This window comes from Columba livia, chromosome 2 (genome assembly GCF_036013475.1).
Source record: "Columba livia isolate bColLiv1 breed racing homer chromosome 2, bColLiv1.pat.W.v2, whole genome shotgun sequence".
Taxonomy (NCBI): Eukaryota; Metazoa; Chordata; class Aves; order Columbiformes; family Columbidae; genus Columba; species Columba livia.
The window spans coordinates 132,411,109-132,430,248 of record NC_088603.1 but is presented as its reverse complement, the minus strand read 5'-3'; the positions used below and the strand labels follow the sequence as shown (position 1 = coordinate 132,430,248).

Here is a 19,140-nt window from a genome sequence, read left to right as displayed (position 1 = left end):
AATGATTCACAACGAAGTATCACTGGAAAATATTTTACTCAGCTGCACCTAAAAATAAACACGTTCTCAGCTCAGAACCGCCGGGAGCCAACTGTTGTCTCCACACTAGGCACCAACACCGGGGGCTGCGCTCCTCATCTCCGACCTCCTCAGCTCACTGTGCCGCTGGAGATAAGCTGTTCAGTCTTTACCCCTCAGAAACAAGTATCCAAGGGAACTTTTAAACTTTGTTTTCGCAGCTAATGGCTGTTGCCATCCATTGGCTTGTTGCATATGTAGGTGTGTGTGGCTCACCAATGAGTGGATGTGCAGAACAGTGCCCTGCAGAAGGGCAGTGTTTCTCTTTGCCATGAGTCACCACACATGCAGCTGCCAAAGCTGCTACTAAAAGCTGTGCTGTCAAGCAGCAGACAGTTTTCAGACTGTCTGATGTTACACAGTTTACACTCTGCATAACAAGCCTTCTCAATAGCAGGAACCAACAAGCTTTAATTTTTTTATTTATACTTCATGTGTTCTTTTTCTTACTATTTCTTTTTTTTTTTTTTTTTTTCCTGCCTGCCTTTTGAGTAGGGGCAGGGCTATGGAAGCAGCACCATCAAATGTTGTGGTTTTTTTCCTTTACCCAATGTGGCGCCATTGTGTTTATCTACACCAACCCCTTATTTACACCAGCCCATTCTGTGTCACTACCCATAACCACAGGAACATGGAAATGTGAGCTCTCATTACTTCTGCTTATCCCCCCCACCAGGCTGAACAGAGTGGGTGCTCTCTAGGGTCTGTGACAGTACTCTGCATAGCACAGAAACCCCTGAGAGAAAGCACCAGAAGGGGAAAATGTTCCAGCTTCTCCAGGCCAGTTCCTGATGTTCCTCGGGAAGTCTGCAGCCATCCTGGGTAGTGACTAGGACATCTTGAGTCCTAGTCAGGGCACAATAGACACTTCTTCCTATTCCACCTATTCCTCTCCAGTTGTATGCAGGAGCCAAGTGAATTAAAAAGGATATTTTCCTTTTCCTCTCCTCCCATCTCCCATCCAGACAGCAATTACTGGCTCACACCTCCAGTTTCACGAAGAATTTTGCTGTCAGGGTGCAGCTCACTGTGGGTGCTGCCTGAGTCCCTGTGCCCTGCGCACAGGACAAAGCAACATCCGTAACATTCAAAAATCAAGGGTACTGATTACTTCAGCTGCACTTTATGTCATCCTATCAAACACACTGATGGAAATGGAAGAATGGGTTGATTTTGTTGAAAGAGTGCCATAGGAACTGTACTAAGAAAAGTAAAGCTCTTCAGAAGTGATTTTTCAAAGCAATGCTGTCATGTAAAGTTACATGCCATATACCACCTGAAACATGCTTGTGTGTTCCCATGTATACATCCCTGAACACAGGCAAATGTCATACGTGTGCACTCTAAGATGAGAAGTCCCACAGATCTCAGTCCTTAACACCCTCTAGTGACAGTGACATGTGACCCACTTTGGGGGCTTAAAAAACATGTTCTGCCTAACACTACTTTCTGAAGTCTAGTCTTCTATTTTGTGCATATGGCTGGCTCGTTAGTAGGTTGTAAACCTACATTATGTGCTGCGAGACTAAGAGAAGTACAGCAGAGCCTTCCAGCCAGGAGCTTCTGGCGTGGCGTGCAGGGAGGCAGCAGGGCTGGGCGAGGGGTGATCCAAACGACAATTTGGCCAGCGTGTCAAACAAGGTGAGGAGCAAGCAGGAACACTTTCCCTTTTGATTCCAAAGGACAGGGAAGTGGAAAGGGGAAAATCTCACAAGGCTTTTATTACAGGCATTTGGTTCAAGGCCTCCCACCAGTGTTGCCCATCTGAGACTACTGAGCAGTCAGTCAGAATTCAATATAGCCAAGCACAAGCCAGCAGAACATCCATGCACACCCACACCTACCCACCCATCCCCAGCTCATACCGTCAATGCCGTTGCTGTGTAATGTGATGTGGGGGTGCGCAGAGTATTTAAGATGCTGAAAAAAAGATATTTTAACAGTAGAATGTAGAAATCTTTGTAGCTGAAACCTTTTGATAAACAAAAAGCATGATGACCACTAGATGTTTCCGTGCATTAAGTATCATTTAACTTTTCAGATGAAACACGAGTCCAAAATCATGTAGAGTACCAAATCGCAGTCACCTTTCTTAGTTAGGCAGTTGTTTAAAATGCTTCTTTATCATTTTCTCCAGTACTCTCAGAGGACAGTACAACTGCATGTATCCAGCCTTATGAAGAAGTACAAACATCTGTCTCTGATCTGCTAGATCAACAGGATAGTCTCGGAAAGTCTATAAAATGTCACCAGAGCCGGGAACTACCCAGTATTCCCCCTAACAATACCATGGAAACCATCATCTCAGCTAGAAATGCAGAAAATGATCAAGGTCTTGGAATGGAAGGACCTTACGAAGTCTTGAAAGACAGCTCTTCTCAAGAGAACATAGTCGAAGACTGCTTGTATGAAACTGTGAAGGAAATCAAAGATGTTGGAGCAGTAGTCAGCATGGAAGGAAGTTGTAACAGCAAATCAAAGGCTTCACTGACAATTTCTGAAGGTCAGGATCACATTCCTGAGTGCAGAATTGAATCAGCAGAATATGCATCTGTTGACCGAAATAAAAAAAGTCGTCAAAGTGCGAATTCAGAAAGCCCTCTTGACAACACACCAGATGTAGAGGATGAGCTTCCCCCTCCGGTACCCATGAAGCTTCTTGATGAAAATGAGAATGTGCAAGAGAAAGAAGTGGAAGAAGAAGTGACAGAAGGAGCAAGTAAACCAGAGAAGGTAAATACTGCAAATACCTGTCCTTGTCAAACAGGCAGATAATGATAGAGAAGATATGGACAGGAGAGGATTTTTTATTAATAACAAAAAAATGCCAAGGAAACAAACAAAAATACTCAAGGTGATACAAGACTGTAAAATATGGAAATATTAAAATGTACAGTATAGCCTTCATATTTTAGGCATGTATTCATTCTCTTGCAACCAATATTTTGGATCATTGCAGTATGTCCTTTATAAGGCTTTTCCCAAATATTATCCAGGAATTGAACAGGAAGCCTCTGGTTCTTTATTTGATAGTATTCTACCTGTGGCAGCTATTACAATAGGTATCCAGTACCTCTGTTAATATTTATATCTTGTTCAGAATGACTCCCCCTTGTGTTTTTTCTAATGAAACCTCAATTTACAGAAAGGAGAGGGGGGCATTCTTGGAGGATGCCCTAACTTCAGGTGTGCCTCCTTTGTTGGGCCACTTAGGCTTAGCTGTGTGTGAGGCATCTGCTCAAAGCCGTTTGTCTCATCCGTCTCCGTTGGGAGAGAGGGACAGAGAGAGATTGCAGCTGTCAGCTTTTATTTTTGTCAAATTCCGTATGTCCCATGTAAACAGCATAATGAATTTCTACCTGCTGAAATCATGGCCAAAAGTTATGTTTCCTCAGAAGCTTATTCTTTCTGACAGCCTTGGGATAAGTTAGTGGTGTTCTTGAAAAATACAGAAGGATGACATTTTCAACAAGTTATTTTCCTGTTTTTAGTTTTTCACCAGAATTAATTTTAAGGATGCTTTCAGACCATTGCCCAGAGTTTTCATAAAGTGTTGAGTCTGCATGTTTCAGAACTAGTTTACGTAGCTTGTTATTAATTGTGAATGAAAGAACTGTGATTTTAGCAGGCTAGTATAATTTTGGTGTCTGAGACATCAAATAACATTAGGTATTGATGAAAATTTCCAAAAAGTTCTTAAGATGTGATGTGGCATTTTAAACATTTACCTGAAAAATCATAGCAGAGCTGAGGTATTGCTGCCTGTTTGTGGTTGCTCTTTTACTTGAAGCATTTCAGTAATCCAGGCAAAGGGCAGAAAAATGCCTTTTTAAATAACTGATTAACCGTGTAAACTATAAAGCACAATAGAGTTGAAATGAATAACTACTCATAATATAAAAATTGTTTATCTGGACTTTTCAGTGCACATTCATACAAATAACAAGCTCATTAAGTAAAAAATTAAGATGTGATTGTCAACAATAATCCACCAACGCTCTCCCCTTCCAAATTCCAGCCATATGTAATTTCTAATTAAACTTCTAGAGAAACAGCTTTCTGTAACAGTGACATAACTCCTACCAGGTGTGAAAAGCCTTGCAGAAAATCATTGTATTTCCCAGGCACCAATACAAAGGAAAAGCATTTGCTGCTCTGTAGCTCCCCAGCACACCGTGTATACGGTGTCAGTAACTGCAAGGAGTGGGAATTGATTCAGATGGTTCAGGTTTTGAAGGATTAATCGAGAGATGACACATGCAGTCCCCCAAGTGCCAGAAAAAAAGGTGTTTGTCTAATTAAAATTTATTCAGAGCTAAAGCCATCCCGAGTTAGAGCTTGGGCAGCATCAGAGCGTTCCCGCGTTCGCTGCTCGGTACATGCATTATGCATCGAAGCGAGCGCCTGTGCTGTCCTTCAGAGCTACAGCTGCTGCAGAGTTGGAAATGGTAATTGATGGAATATATAAATGTCATTATTGTTGGCATTGTGTGGGAACGTGGTTACGGGATTGTTTTTCTGTTGTGATGATGGTAATTTTCCCCTCTGTTTTGCTGCTTCAAACAATGCACAGCAATGCCTGTTTTTTCCGATGTGGCAACCAAAACCAAGATGTTTATGGAAATAGATGTTACACTGATAACTCTTTTAGTTCAACAGACTCCATAGGTGTCTGGTTTTGCTTCCTCTCTTGTGAGGCTACTTGGCTGCCTTGCTTAACTTGATGTCTATCTCCCAGGCTTTTCAACCTTCTGCCCTGACCTTGATGAGGAGAGAGGTTAGGCTGCAGTCGTGTGAGTCTCTCTCACTGCAGTTAGACTTTGCTTTACTAGGGCAGATAGGATGATACCCAGCCTATGCCGGTTCCTGAAGGACACTCATCTGGGAGAGCACTAAGTGGACCAAGCCAGAGATCATTCCAGTATATAACAGCATGGAAAGGATAAAGCCAGGCATCAAATCAAATAACCGGGTTAAAATTAGTTATCTAAATTGATTATTGGCCATGACCCAGCCAAATCCTTTGGAAGGTTTTGGAGAAGCAAGGCACCTTTAACAGCATGATGCCTCTTACAGGCCTCCAGCACCTGGAAAAACTTGGGTGTAGTTCTTCTCATAAAACTGGAGAGGCAGAATAGTTATTCTTTTTAATTCTTCCTTTTTAATTAAAAAGGGGAATTACAGATCTCCTTTTTCACCCAGGTCTTTCCAGAGTGAGCACTGGTGGAAATGCTCTCTGTGTGTACATTTGGCTGCTGCCATCCGATTTCAGACTTGCGCAGCCTGAGGATGGGCAAAGCATCTCTTATAAATGCACCAGAAGAGAATGATCTTCTTGTTCTGATGCCTGAGGCAGGTGCAGCAGCTGAGCCAAAGAGCAAAAAATCAAGTGCTGTCGAGGAACAAAAGGAAAGTGGAAGGCAAATAAGGGCACATGCTGTTTGCGTTGCTGCTGTTGAGGTTTCAGGTATTATTTATAATATTGCTAAGTACAAAATGGAGGAAGGTTTTTTTTCAGTAACCAAGATGATGATAGCCTTCAAAATTGATGTGTCAAAAGTTCCACATTTAGAAGAAAGAACGCTAGGTCCTAGGGAGACGAGAACAGGATTGCCAACACCCTGGGGTATTTGTCAGTACTTGGGTGGGAAACTGTAGAAGGGGTCCTGACACTTGATGTTTATAGACACACTGATGAGAGAAAGTCACTGCAGAATTTTGCAAATGCGATTTGTTTTTATGTGTGAGCAAGAAATTAGTAACTTACTTCTGAACATAAAAAATATCCTGCAAATAAGGAAAAACAAAACTGAGCTGCTGCAGTGAAGCAGAACTAATAAAGGGCAGAAATACATTTGAACTTTTTCTTTTCTTTTTTTTTTTTCTTCTGTTTTTTTGGTTAGTAAACAAACCACAGGTTAAGGAGCACATTCTCCAGATGGTGAGAAAGGAGCCAGGCATGAGGGAAGCCTCCTGGGAGCAGCGGGCAGACCTCTGTGTGCTTTGGGTCAGGGTCTTTATTGGAAGTGCCTCAGGGGTTTGAAGCTTGATATTTACCAGAAGTAAAAACACCAAGAAAAATGGGAGTAGGAAGGAATCTGTTGTAATGAGCCTCTGTGAGGAAAAAAAAAAAAGAAAGGGAAAAAAAAAAGGGCATGTGTGTCTAGTATGTGCCTGGAAGCGGAATTCAATCAACAGTGCTAAAAATAGCTCTACTCCACTTTGGTCTGCACTGGTGGAGGTCTGAAGTATTTTAGGTGGAGAATGTGCATGAAACTCCAAAATATGGCCCCTTACAAACAGTTCCCTCTGAATCACTGTGGAGCAGGAGTCCTGCAAAGCCTTCTCACCCCAGGAGCGAAGAATCCGACACCAGGGTCTTCCTTGCCATAAAGGTCCTAAGACGTTTTTCATAAGAGCAAAATGCTTTTCCCCCAGTGTTTCATCACCTAATTTCTTTATGACGCTATGCATGCTGGAAGTTAGACATGACACCAAACCAAGGCCTACGTCCTTTAGTGACTTTGATATGTGAACTGGACCCTGCCAGAGGCTTTGAGGGTTGAGCTGCCCATCTCAAGGTGTGTTGCAGCAGGTCTTCTCCGTGGTCAGGGTCCGAGCAGTTGTGAGGCAGCGGTGGGCACCTCTGCACAGCTGCTGCATCTCCTGGGGGAGCCGGACACGGCACCTCCCTCACAGCACCTCCGGGATCCACTGAATGAAGGATCATAATCGTCAGGAAGGTGCCAGCTGAGTACTGTTGTTTTGTCATCTAAAACCATATCTGAAAATCACGTGGAAGGCCAACTAGTGTGTCACAACAGCTGAGTTTTAATTGTTCAAAAGCCTTTTCAGACTCTTTCTTGCTTCATTAGAAGCGTAAAGGCAGGGATACAGCAGAACAGAGTTTGTTTTAACCATTACATTATTTTTACCCTTTTCAGGTCAGGACAAGAGGAGAGACATTAAAAAGCTCTGCTAACCTCAGGGCTGTTATCTCCAGAGATGTACTCTGGTTATTAGGGATATTAGCTATGTAAAATGGAACTAGCAAGCAAATGACCATAAAATATAATGGATTGATTGTAATGGGAGGGTTTTATTACAGGTTTCACACTGTTGACTGGTAATGAGCTTTTTTTTTTTCCTTTCTTTCTTTATTCCTTTTTTACAGAGGCTTAGTTCGATGTCTTACAAGTCTCGAGAGGAAGATCCATCTCTTACAGAAGATGAGGTAGGTTTCTTGCACAACATTCAATAACTGACTAGAGACCTTTTTTCAGGCAGAAATGAGCATAAGCTCTGCATGATTAAGCAAGATCTAAAAAAGGTGAAATTTGTCTGAAGGGAAAATGAAAGCCAAAGTTTCTCCGCACAGAGTTTGTGCTGCCACATGCCAAAAATCAGTAGTATTCTAGCATATGGCTGTATCAGGCCAATAGGTTTAAAAATGGTGTCAGAAAATACCGGGAGGCCACAACTAGCTCATCGTTAAGGCAGCTTCCTAGGTTTGGATGATGACCTCTACTTAAACATAATAATGAGCAGCCCTTTGAAACATGCTCCACCTGCCCTATGCAGAGTGTTTGTGGCTCTGGGAAATAAAAGGAAGCACAGTAAAAGCACTGGAACATAAACTGCTCTTCAAAATGTTTGTTAGTAAAATAAATTGAGGACATTGAAACAAAGACAGAAAAATTAAACAGAAATAAGGTTGCTTGTGATCATCTGCAATACACCCATGCAATTTATAAATATTTTCTTCGGACATAAAAGTAAACATAAACTTGGCAATGAGCTGAGTGAACTAATGCTTTCTGCCAGGAGGAGCACTCCGAGACATTAATGAATAAATTGATCCTTGATCTGACTTCATGCAATTTAATGCTGGAAAGGGGTTGAAGTATGGATGAGCAGAAAAGCCATTTTTCATTTGGTTGGCTGAAGTAAGTAAAAAGTAAGAAGTATTGCCGTCTGCAATTGGATATCTGTTTTTAGTAAAAACAAGCAAACTAAAAAACCACACAACAACAAACAGAATTAACAATTAACAGAAGCGATCTGGTTCATCTGCACCACTCAGTGTTGCTTAATGGTAATGGATATTTTCATGCCAATCTACTATTTAAATTGGGTTGATACAAATCCAGAGTGGCCTTGTGTGCCTGGGAAGGACTTGCAATGTAACAGAAGAGCTGTGCTGCAATTGCGATATTGGGTCCCAGAGAAGCAGTGCAGGGAATCTCAGCCAACTGCCCAGTTTGAGGGATATTATCTGGGAGAGGGAGTTGAGAGCAGCTCCCCGTGCTCGGCGCCAGCCCCGGCAAGCCTTGAGCAGATGGACACGTGGACGCAGGCTTCTCCTTTGACTCTTCACACACTTGTTTAAGCACACCACCTTCTCAGAGGGGAGTTTTAGAGCGAGGAGTGAGACTCCAGCTCCCTCTCTTGTGTTTGTAGTAGCTGAGAGGTTTCAGTCTCTGGACTGAAGTTCTGCAGTGCAGTGACTGAGATGCAGTTCCTCCTTGTAGGCAGAGTTTAGTCAAAATAACAGATCTTAAGTATCCAGATTGGCACTGACTATTTGCCATTTTCTGTTGTGCATAATTTGTCTCCTGGTTTTTCATGTTCTCTTCACATGGCTTGGTGCCTTCTTGGTCCCGCCTGTGAACACAACAAATAACTACTCTCCTATTGGGGTGTCTCTGAGAACAGAAAAGTAGCCGCTACCATTAAAAATAATAATAATTTTTAAAACCTCAAGGATCAGACAACATCATTCTCCTACATTACAGCAGCTAAACTTGATCATCCCTTTGACACCTGTCTCCCCCTTGAGCCCAAGCTGGCTCCAGGACCATAGCAAAACTTGCAAGAGCTCCAGCTCACAAAGCCATTCTCTTTTGTCCTGGGTCTAATTTGTCTGCACAGGATTTATGTTCAAAGAAATTTTACATTCATGAACTTATTTTATAAAGCATTCTTTTTTGAACAAAAATCCATTTAGAAATGCATGCTAGAAAAGAAAGGATTTGTAAGAAATTTGTAAGAAAGGATATGTTTGTTTAGGAGATCCTGTCTTGTCTTAAATAACTAACATCCTTGTGGTGGAAGAGGTACAAACTGGCAGACAAGCTTTATGCCATGCTTAAACACTCAGCAAATGTCTTCTTTTTCTAGATCTCAGCTATGTACTCATCTGTGAGTAAGCCAGGACAGGCCATCAAAGCACTGGATTCTCCTTACACCTGTATCCAAGAAATTGTGTCACAGAGGTCCCCGTCGGTTTGCAGTGGCCTCTATGCAAGTGTGAAGGACTTTGAAAACACCCTAAATGCTACCACTGTGCCTCAGTCAGCGGACAGACCAAACGGGGAGCTGGAGCCTGACTATGAAGCTATCCAGTCTGTGAGCCGAGAAGAAGACAGGACCTTGTCTGTGCCTCATACAAACCACTCTGCTCTTTCGGGAGAGAATGACTATGAGAGCATAGGGGACTTGCAGCACCACGGGGATATCACCAGACTTTAACTACTCTGGCAGGCAGATTTCAGCATGTATTTTACTCGCTGGTATTTTCAAAGGAACATGTGAAACATGGAGAGAAAAGTGCTTCTCCTTTTGAAGAACAAAGCTAAGTAGAGGGCAAAAGTTGTGAAGAAGCAGCGTACATTTCAGCCAGGGTGTGATACCCATAGATTATTCTGGGTGGTGGATGGAGGCTCATGGGAAAGGGTATGTCAGGTCAGAATGACGACCAGGACAACGTAAAGGCTTCTTTATTGTTACTTCCACAACAACCAGAATTTGTGATGGAGTACAGGGCTTGTCATCCCAATAGGATTCCATACCAAAAAGACTGCCTTTACACAAAGCTAACTTTTCATTTGAAAAGATTATTTTATGTCATTTGCTTCCAAGCAGTTTTTCATGCATCATTTTCATTCAAGTGCGGACATCCACAACATTGAGCAAATCACAGATCATCGTACCTCAGCTCAGACTTACCTAGCAGGGCTGGGGACAGTGTGCTCACTTCTCTGTGTTTTGGGGAGCTCTGTCCATGTTCATTGCAACTAAAGTGCAAACAACAGTACTTCACAAGGGACCTAATCCAAATGTACTTGAATTCATTCTGTTGGCTTTTTCTTTTCTTTAATGTCAAGGGCTGTAGCATATGACTTGCAATATTTGAGATGTGTACTGATATTTGTAGATTTTTTTAAATTATTTGTGCAGTACTGCAAGTGACACCCTTAGTATTCTTGTGCCACTTCCCTCACATGAGCACATATATCTACACATACACACCAGACAATTACCATGTTGAAAAAAGTTGTGCAAACGAATGCATTGGCTTAGTGTTTAGTCTAACCTTAACAGTGTTGAGTCCTTTTTTTTAAGAATTTTGTCCTTTTGTAAGACTGAAAATATTTTAATGTTTGTCTGGTTTATTATATAGGAAAATTTATGTACTCTGAGTGGGTGATATTTTTTATTTTTACAACTTATTTTTCATCTTCAAAGTCTTTGTAGATAACTTACTGTTTTATGTAACAGGAGGAATCCCATTCTTTGGGCTTTATTCAGTTTTCCTTTAATATTTTTAAATTTTTTTCTATTTCAGAAGTATGTAAATGAACAGTTGCTTTTTTTTTTTTTTGGTCTTCTTGAACAGGGATGTGGAACATGCCTTGCTGTTTTTAAGCTCAAAATAATGGAGCCTATGTAAAAGAACACTGCCTAAGGGCAAAAAAAGAAGCAGAAGAGACAGTGGGATTTAGTCTGGCATGGCTGCTGGTCCTCCTTGTTCCTCTGCTAAAAAGAGCAGGAGGGCGACCAAGAACTTCTTGGGCCTCTGACAGGCAGTTTGATAGCCACTGGCTTTTCAAAGTTATCAAGTTATTCTGTTACTATTAAAAAGTACGGTGCTTGTATGAAATAAGTAGGTACTGGGTTGATACGTTTATTTTCTTCAAGAATAGTGGAATGAATAGTACAATAGTACAAGAGTAGTCCAACAGTAGAGAACTGGCATTGTGTGATATGCATTTGTACACATTTATGTGTACACATGTGCATATATCCCCATGTATATAAGCATACACATGTAGTTTGGACACAAGCATAAACTATGGTCTGAACCTGGTAGTATTCAAATAACATTGACATATGTAATATTTGGCATGTGCTTGAAGAGTACTTTCTTTTCAATTCAAAGTAAATAGTATATAAACTGAGGTTGGCTTATTCCATAGTAACCTAGAACAGGTTTACTTTCAGTTCGGTTGGTACTGGATTTTGATATATCAGGTTGAGTCCTTCTCAGATCAGTGGCCAGTGCTCAACATTAGCTGGTACTATAAAGCGCAAACAAACATCTGGTTATACACATTTATTAGAAATAACTTCAGAACTGAAGGAAGTGTACTAATTTATGTGCTTTGCGTGTAAGGAGTATGGCCCTGAGGAGAGCAGCCAAACTCTGCCCGCAGAGTGATTCAGACTTTGTGGGTCCTGACCTCACGTGGCAGTGCAGTATGTGCGAGCTATGACTCTTCTTCCAAGGAAGATCCATCCATCGGGTTCTTGACCATGCCACCATGCTTCCAGAGCTGCAGCAAACCCTTTGCTTCCACTTCACTGCAGTGCTTTTTAAAGCTGACTTCAGTCTTCCTTTCTGGAAATTTTTCGCTCAAAAAAAGGTTTCTGTTCCCTTTACTGTGAATTCATTAAGTTCGCTTTTTGACTGTTCTCTCCTTCTGCTTCACACTGTTTAAGGCCAAAGATAAGATGCACCACGTTTCATAAGATCTTTTGTGCTAAGTCTGGAGAATTTCTGAAGTCTTTAACTATGTGTTTGCGGTCTGTTCCTTGCTCAGGGGTAGGGGCTTATATATGTAGTCCTCAGACTGACTCCTGCATCTTAGTGGCAGGCACACCCCAGCTCCTGAAATTCCCAAATACATCTCAAGATGCAGTTATCCCTTAAAGATTGTCTTACTCATGATGTGGACAACAGCTTTTGGAGAAACAGTAGCAACGTGAGGCTTGTCAGGTTCACTAGATGCAGTTTCAAGACTAGTGTAAAAATAAAAAAGAATGCCAGCTAACAATAATGAGGCATAACACCGAACTCTTGATTATAGCATTTGAAGGTGGAAGAGGAGAAAATCAAACGTCACTGTAGAAGTGCCCCCGTGGAGATCAGCAAGCCAAAGCGAGGAGGAGGGCTGCCCCACTGCTCTCTGCGGTCTTTCAGAGCAGAATAAAGAGTGTTGGTTTGGGGAAAGGGCTATGAGACTCAGCTCCTTCCTTTCTTTACCCTGTTCCAACAGCTGTTCCTTGAGACCACCAGACATCCCTTTTCCACAGTGAAATCCCTTCCCCTCTCTTTTTTCTTGTGCTTTTATTTCAAACCTGCTTCACCCGGCCTCGCACTGGGAGCTGGTGCTGAGTTTGCAGTCCTGTGGTGCTGGCACGTTCCTTCCCATTTAAATGACTGTTGGGCTGGTCACCACCTTTTCAGCATCCACCAGACCCTCAGCCAGGTGGGGAAGGAGCTCAGGTTGTGGATTGCTCCTGGCAACGTGTGCATCTGCCCTCAGCTGTTGAGAACCCCCTGCACTGGGAGCTGCAAAAAGGAATTACTCTCCTGAACAAGGACGCACAGAGGAGTCCATAACTCCCCTACAGTCTCCATTATAGTCTAATGCTGAAGAAAAACATTTTAGAATTCGGTCCAAGGTTCTTAAGTGAATAATGACATCTTGACAAATAATCAAGCTTCTGTTTTCATTCCCTCTTTCCAGAAATAAGATCTGTTCCTTTATAGCTGTTGCCAATGCTTCCTTTTTGCGAATATACTGGATGGAAAGATTTTTCCAACAGTAATCCCCAAATAGATTGATCTGACAGGAAGGAGAAGGGAGTCTCTCCTATTTTTCTCTTAATTGCTGTTTTTTTCTCTTTCACCGTATGGCTAAATAAAATGCCATCATCCAAATTTAAGTATTTGTTACCTGGTGATCTTTTCTGGGGAGGCTTCACAGTCTGTTTCAGGGGTGTCAAACTCATTTTCACTGGGGGCCACATCAGTAGTTAGATTTATACAGTCCTAAAATTACATTCGGCCCTCTGAAGGCAACCGTGAGGCTGATGTGTCCCCCAGTGAAAATGGGTTTGACACCCCTTGTCTATCGCTTTGCCCCCATTTTTTGTCATAACAATGTAAGGTCTCACATCATGTTGCCACAGTGAGGCCAAGACAACCTGTAATGTGTGTATAACTACACTAGTGTAAAGGTCTTTGCTGATTTCCTTCTGGGAACTGGTAGAAATAGGAAATGCAGTTTAGATATCTTTTCCATAAATCATGTGGGAGTTGTTCTGATCACATACCTAAACCAGTTCTCGACACATACCTAAACCAGTGCTAACTCCATACCTAAACCAGTTGCCCCTTTCTATGATGGCACAGAATTGCTTTTTCAGTCATGGAAACAGGTTCTTTACAGATACTTGTAGCACAGGCAGGTGCCTCATTGCCACCATTAGATCAGTTATAGTGCCTTTTTTATGAAGTAGCTAGTACGTGCATACTCTTTTCCATACTGTGTTTGTTTAATACAAGGCTACAAAAAGACAACCCCCACTTTGTCTAAGTTGGAAGCAGCTTTACAGAGACACTTTAAATGTACTGGACCTCATTTAGCCCTACAATAGCAATAGTCTCTAACAAAAGTCCTTTAAAAGGCGCAGTACTGTAGCTTTGATGACTAAGCTTTGCAATAAGAATTATCAGTCGTCTTCTGAAGTTTTTCAACAGTGAGCATTCAAGGAGGTGGTGGCCTTTGTCCATGTCAACTGTGAACAATTATTAATAGTTGCTTCAGTCTTTGTATTAATATCAGTTGCAGGCTTGCTTACATGTAGCAGGATTTGTGGGGGGTGAGTAGGTGAAGGGACTCATATTTGTGAGTCACCCAGAGCTGGACCATCCCCACAGCAGCAACCGGCTGAGAACCAGCTGCCTTTGTTCTTTAAGCCCTCGTCTGTCCTGCCTTCAGGGAATCCATCCTGCGGGGATTCTTCTGGGCTGTGTCCATCTCCATAGCTCCCTGAACGGCTCCTGTCTGCTCTCTTGGTCACAACGCTGTACACGCGGTGCTCTCTGTTCAACCTTTCAATGGTGCTTTTATCAGATGCTGGATAAATGGTTTCAATGTGCTCTCTGAAAGCTGACGTGCGAAGTTGTGACACAGACCACTCTCTCTGGCATTGTCTGCTTCCCGGAGCTCAGCGGTAACTGTTCCTCTGACTACAGAAGGCTGACAGCGCTGCCCTGTCTCGTGTTCATCCCACGCACGCTCAGGACCGAGTCATCACGTGTAACAAGCCCAGCTTTTGCCACGGGTGTTTAAACACAGCCATTTGGGCCAAGTGCCTCGGCTCGCAAGCAGCTGGAGACGTGACTCTGTGCAGCGTGGGATTGGAAACATCATTGAGCCAAGCGCAAGGACTTTTTCCTGTCTCTGATTGTGCATTTACCTTTGTTTGCAATATGACTGTAATAAATCTGTTCCTGCGACAAGCGTTTTAATTTGGGCCACACTCCAATGAGGGATTTTTGCTCTTAGGTGAATTACCAGTTAATTCAGATGAGTGTTATTTAGGGAGGCTGGAACATGCCTGAATAAGGCTGTTATGTGCCTCCCAAGTAACTTGCTGTGTGTAGTCTACTGCAAAATGGGAGACTGCAGAAAGAGGCTCAGTCTGACAGGTGCTCCTGTGGTGGTGTGCTCAAGACTTTCAACAGCAGGTCTTCTCCTGGGAGAAGGTAGCATAATTGCTATTAATATAATTTCATACCCTGGTGCTGAAGTTGATTTCTAGATCTCTTTTGGGATGGTCATGGCTGAAGACATTGCCAGAGCAGATCTCAGCCTCCAAAAACCAAACATTTCTGAAAGTGTTTTTATATTGCTTGCTAGCTTGCAACATATGCTGAGGATTATGCTAAAGGTAAATGCTACGGATGGAAGATCACAGAGATAAAAACACAGGGTTCCCTTTCTTCAAGGAGAGAGAACCCCTTTTGTTTGAGTCAGTATGAAAGATCCTAGGCTTACAAAAAGCATTAAGCAACAATAGTATTAAACAAATTATTTGCCTATGTGGTAATTTTCCAGGAGTGCGTTAGGGTATCACATACACTAGACACTGTTATTTTCCTGTGGACAACAGAAAGATGAAAGCTTATTTGTAATACCAGGTTCCCATTGATTATTAGTAATTGATAAAACTTATTTTACATGTAAGCCAAAGGTCAGGCAGCATGTCTACACAATGTAGATATATTTAAGCTAACTCTAAATAATCCAGCTCAGGTGTTGTAGGCAGAGTCACTACAACAATTTTAATGCTCTGTTTGATCTGACCTGCTCATGTAGCACCCCACTTTCCACAGCAAATGTGTGGATTATCTTCGTATAACATACCCATTGGCCTGTGCCTACTCTGTAGGTAACATAAAACTTACAGTTCTGATTTTTCAAGTTGTGAGGCTTTGTTTCTGGAGGTCTTGAGTTTCAAACTGTCGAGAAAGACAGTCACTGCAAACAGGATAGCAAAGTGCCTAAAAATAAAGATGTTTCTGTGAAGGTAAAGATACTCACTGTTACTGCACAGCAACTTGTCTACTGTATGTGATCCTCTCTTGCCATACACATTCATGACTATTGGGTTTCATTTGTGATGCTCATTTATTGTTATAGTAGCACAGTCTGGGAAGTCGTCTGTCTCTGCAAATTTATTGTCTAATTTTAACTAGCATATGTTTGTTACAGAAAATATAAAATGAGATTCTTTCTTCAGGTTAGAGGGCAGCTATGTTATTCCTTGTAGTTTGTGACAGTGCAACAATCTGCTTAGATGATTTACAAAGCATGTAAGTATCACCTGACTTCAAAATGCTTCGTTTGAGATTTCAGATGGCCTCTTGTTCACTAGAAGACAATGTTACTAACTCTTGTCATTTTAGTCCTGTAATGTTAGGGGAAGGGGTTTTAAACCTTACAAATCTTATTACTTAAAACAAACAGTGCTAATGTTTTGACTTCCTAACGTCTGCAAAGTGACTCTCATATTTTAACCTTCAACATAGGTTGGATTTGGACTACCTTCTTGTTTATGGGACTGCTCCTCCTCATCATGTTCAGCTGTCACCATCCAAGCATCTCTTTTGTCCTTGATGAAATATGGCAACTGTCCAAAGGGTACAAAAACTGCATCATGTAAGACTTCTGAATGGGACCTTTTCAATATGCCTGTGAGATATAGGAGCCTGGACTTAAGTCAGAGGTTTTGGGAAAATTACATCCCATCTTGCGGATTTCTGTGGAGGTCTTCACTTTCTTTCAAGGCAAGAAGTTCTGTCACTTGCAAGCACTCAACTGACATGGAAAGATTTATGTAAGGGGTGAACTGGTACCATGTTTAAATCTATTTGTAAAAAAAAAAAACTATGAGCACAAGAGCCTTCTTTCTCATGTGCTTGAGGATACTGGAATTTGGTCTTTATTGTTGAGGCTATTTGAGAATAGTCACGTAAACAGTCTTCTCAGAACGTCCCACAAGTGTGTGCATATGGATCTCTGGTAGCTCCTGAGTTTCCACACGTGCCACCTTCATCTTTTCCAGCAGGACCTGTCTCTGCCCTGTGGTGATGATGATTTAGGAATGGCCCTTTGCTTTGCAGTCCTGACCATTTTAACTTAAGAAAGTGGGAGGTGAGCTGCTTCTCCTCAGCCTGACTAATCTTTGTAGATGAAAGTGCCAAGAGCCCACCTGCAAACCCAGAAAAGAGCATTTGCTGTCAGGGCAAGACAGGTACAGCCTACTGCAGCAGTTATGGAGAGAGAGGTAAAAGGAACAACAGCAAAGTTTCATTTGCACTTAACCTGCACCACAGACGACCTGTTCAGAAAGATTTTTGACAGCAGGAGAGGTTACAGCGAAGGGACAAGTTGCCAAGAATCTCACAGGAGATAGATGGCGTCATTTATTCTTCTCAAGGAGAAGGGGCAGGGGCAAGTCCTCTTTGCCCCACCATGATGCAGTTTGCTGATCTTTCATGATCCTCCATATCAACAGAAATGAAATGAAAATAAATTCTAAACACATGGTTTTGTTCTATCATAAATCCAAAATGGACAAGTGTAGGTGCACTAATGTAAGTACCATGTGCAGATCTGGACTTGCACAGATTTTTTAGCAAAAAAAAACCCAATAGAATCGCTTTATTTATAGATAATTATTTGCATGTGTGCAGGATTGGACCCTAAGAGTTTAGAAGAAGCTTGGTTTTGTGCTAGGTATTTTTGTTTGTATTTTCAGTGAAATATATTTTCTTTCTTTTATGTTAGTGAATTAATATGACATCCATAGGAACAAGAAAAAATAGTCTTCTGTATGGATAAGTATCTCTAATAGCTATGATTAAAATCATGCCTCAGTAGGAGTCACTTTAAATTGGGTGCTATCAGAACTTCATCGTAAAATTGGTTTATATATGGAACACTGCATACTTAAAATATAGTGGATATATATTTCTAATTACAGACACTGTCATGTATTTTATCCATTGTTTTATAATGGAAAAAATATTTATTACTGGAATGGTTTTCCAGCAATGTTCTCTTACTAAACGTTCTTGCAACAAACTGTGTTTTCTGACAGCCGTTTTATTCCCTGGTCACTGATGCTGCAAAACATCCTCAAACCAGTAGAAGCTTCTGAAAAGAGAGGATTAGAAGTGTCTCTGGCTGTCTTTGTGTGGAGGCAGTTAAATACTGTATAGTTCAGACCCGGAGGCAGTGAGAGCAGCTCGAAGAACAGACTGTACTATATAACCCTGGAGTCAGTGCATGCAGACTCTGGAGGCGGCAGTTTGCTGAGGCTTGTTTGCTACATGATGGGTTATTTGGCTTGCTACCTGTTGGAAATCAATATCATTTCATTAACACCACTGCAGACACTGAAATACTGTAGTTTTGCAGAATGTATGTTCCATAAATTGTAGCTTGACTGTAATTGCAGGACTTATCCTACTGTTAGAGCAGTTCAGATCCAACACTAAGTTGCATTTTGTAAATTGATAAATGCCATTAAATTCTTCTCGACATTATGTAGCAGTATACATGAGTTGATGTAATTTAGTCATGCCATTATTTCAAGAATCTTCATCTGATGTTTCTAGCCAATTCAGCTTTTTGGCTGCTGAAAGCACAGTGGGTAATTATGGTTATTTACTGTAAATGTAGACAAGTTTTATGTAAATATTTCGGGGGGGGGGGGAAATGCTACATATGAGTCAGTTATCTAAAAGTAAGAACATAGGTCAATAATATAAAATACATGTTTTATTTATGTACAGTAGTATCCTAATATTTACTTGTTTATATGCAGAAAAAATCTGAAGATTCTGTACTGTATTCTCTGAAAGCTTTTAAAAGAGGCTCTGACATTTTATCTGGTTAATATATTTGCAAATAACTTTGGAATTTATTGGAAATCTGTGTAAATTATGTCAAATGGGAAATGTTACACTGCAATGAAATGAGTTTAATTCAAAATGCCTGGCAAAATCCAGTGGATTGAAATCTATATATGAATTCAATAGCCAGACAGAATAAAACACAATAAGAAAGCATTGTGGTTTTTTTTTTAACCTTCACCTTTTTTGTTGTTTTTCTTTACAAATGTTTTATTAAGTCCTTGTAGTCACTTCTTCCTGCAGGTGTTAAATCTGCATTATTTGGTAGAATTTTGTTTTTTTCCAGGCATTTTGTAGTGATGTCGTTATCTGACAAGAACTATTAAATCTTCTTTGTGTTATATAGCACGTTACTCCTCCCAAAGCCACAATCCTGTCAAGATTCAAGCAGGCACACAACAGCACCGATTTTAAGTTGCCTCTAGACTAAAGCAGAAACTGCCATGAGCATAGTGGCACTATGCTGTTTAATGCAGGTAAGAACACTGGGTTTAGCCTTTAAAAGT

At 41.3% G+C, this 19,140-nt stretch overlaps 1 protein-coding gene across 10 annotated transcripts in view; it reads left to right on the top strand.

The window, feature by feature from the left end:
• The window catches only part of PAG1 (phosphoprotein membrane anchor with glycosphingolipid microdomains 1), a 113,157-nt gene extending 94,367 nt beyond the window's left edge, over positions 1–18,790 (top strand). For all 10 annotated transcript variants that reach the window (XM_065053873.1, XM_021281616.2, XM_021281602.2 and 7 more), the window contains 3 exons: positions 2,216–2,811; positions 7,253–7,312; positions 9,259–18,790. In XM_065053873.1, coding sequence (XP_064909945.1) covers positions 2,216–2,811; positions 7,253–7,312; positions 9,259–9,609 — 1,007 coding nt within the window. In that variant the 3' untranslated portion in view covers positions 9,610–18,790. The remainder of the gene's footprint in view (positions 1–2,215; positions 2,812–7,252; positions 7,313–9,258) is intronic.
• The last annotated feature ends 350 nt before the right edge of the window (positions 18,791–19,140 follow it).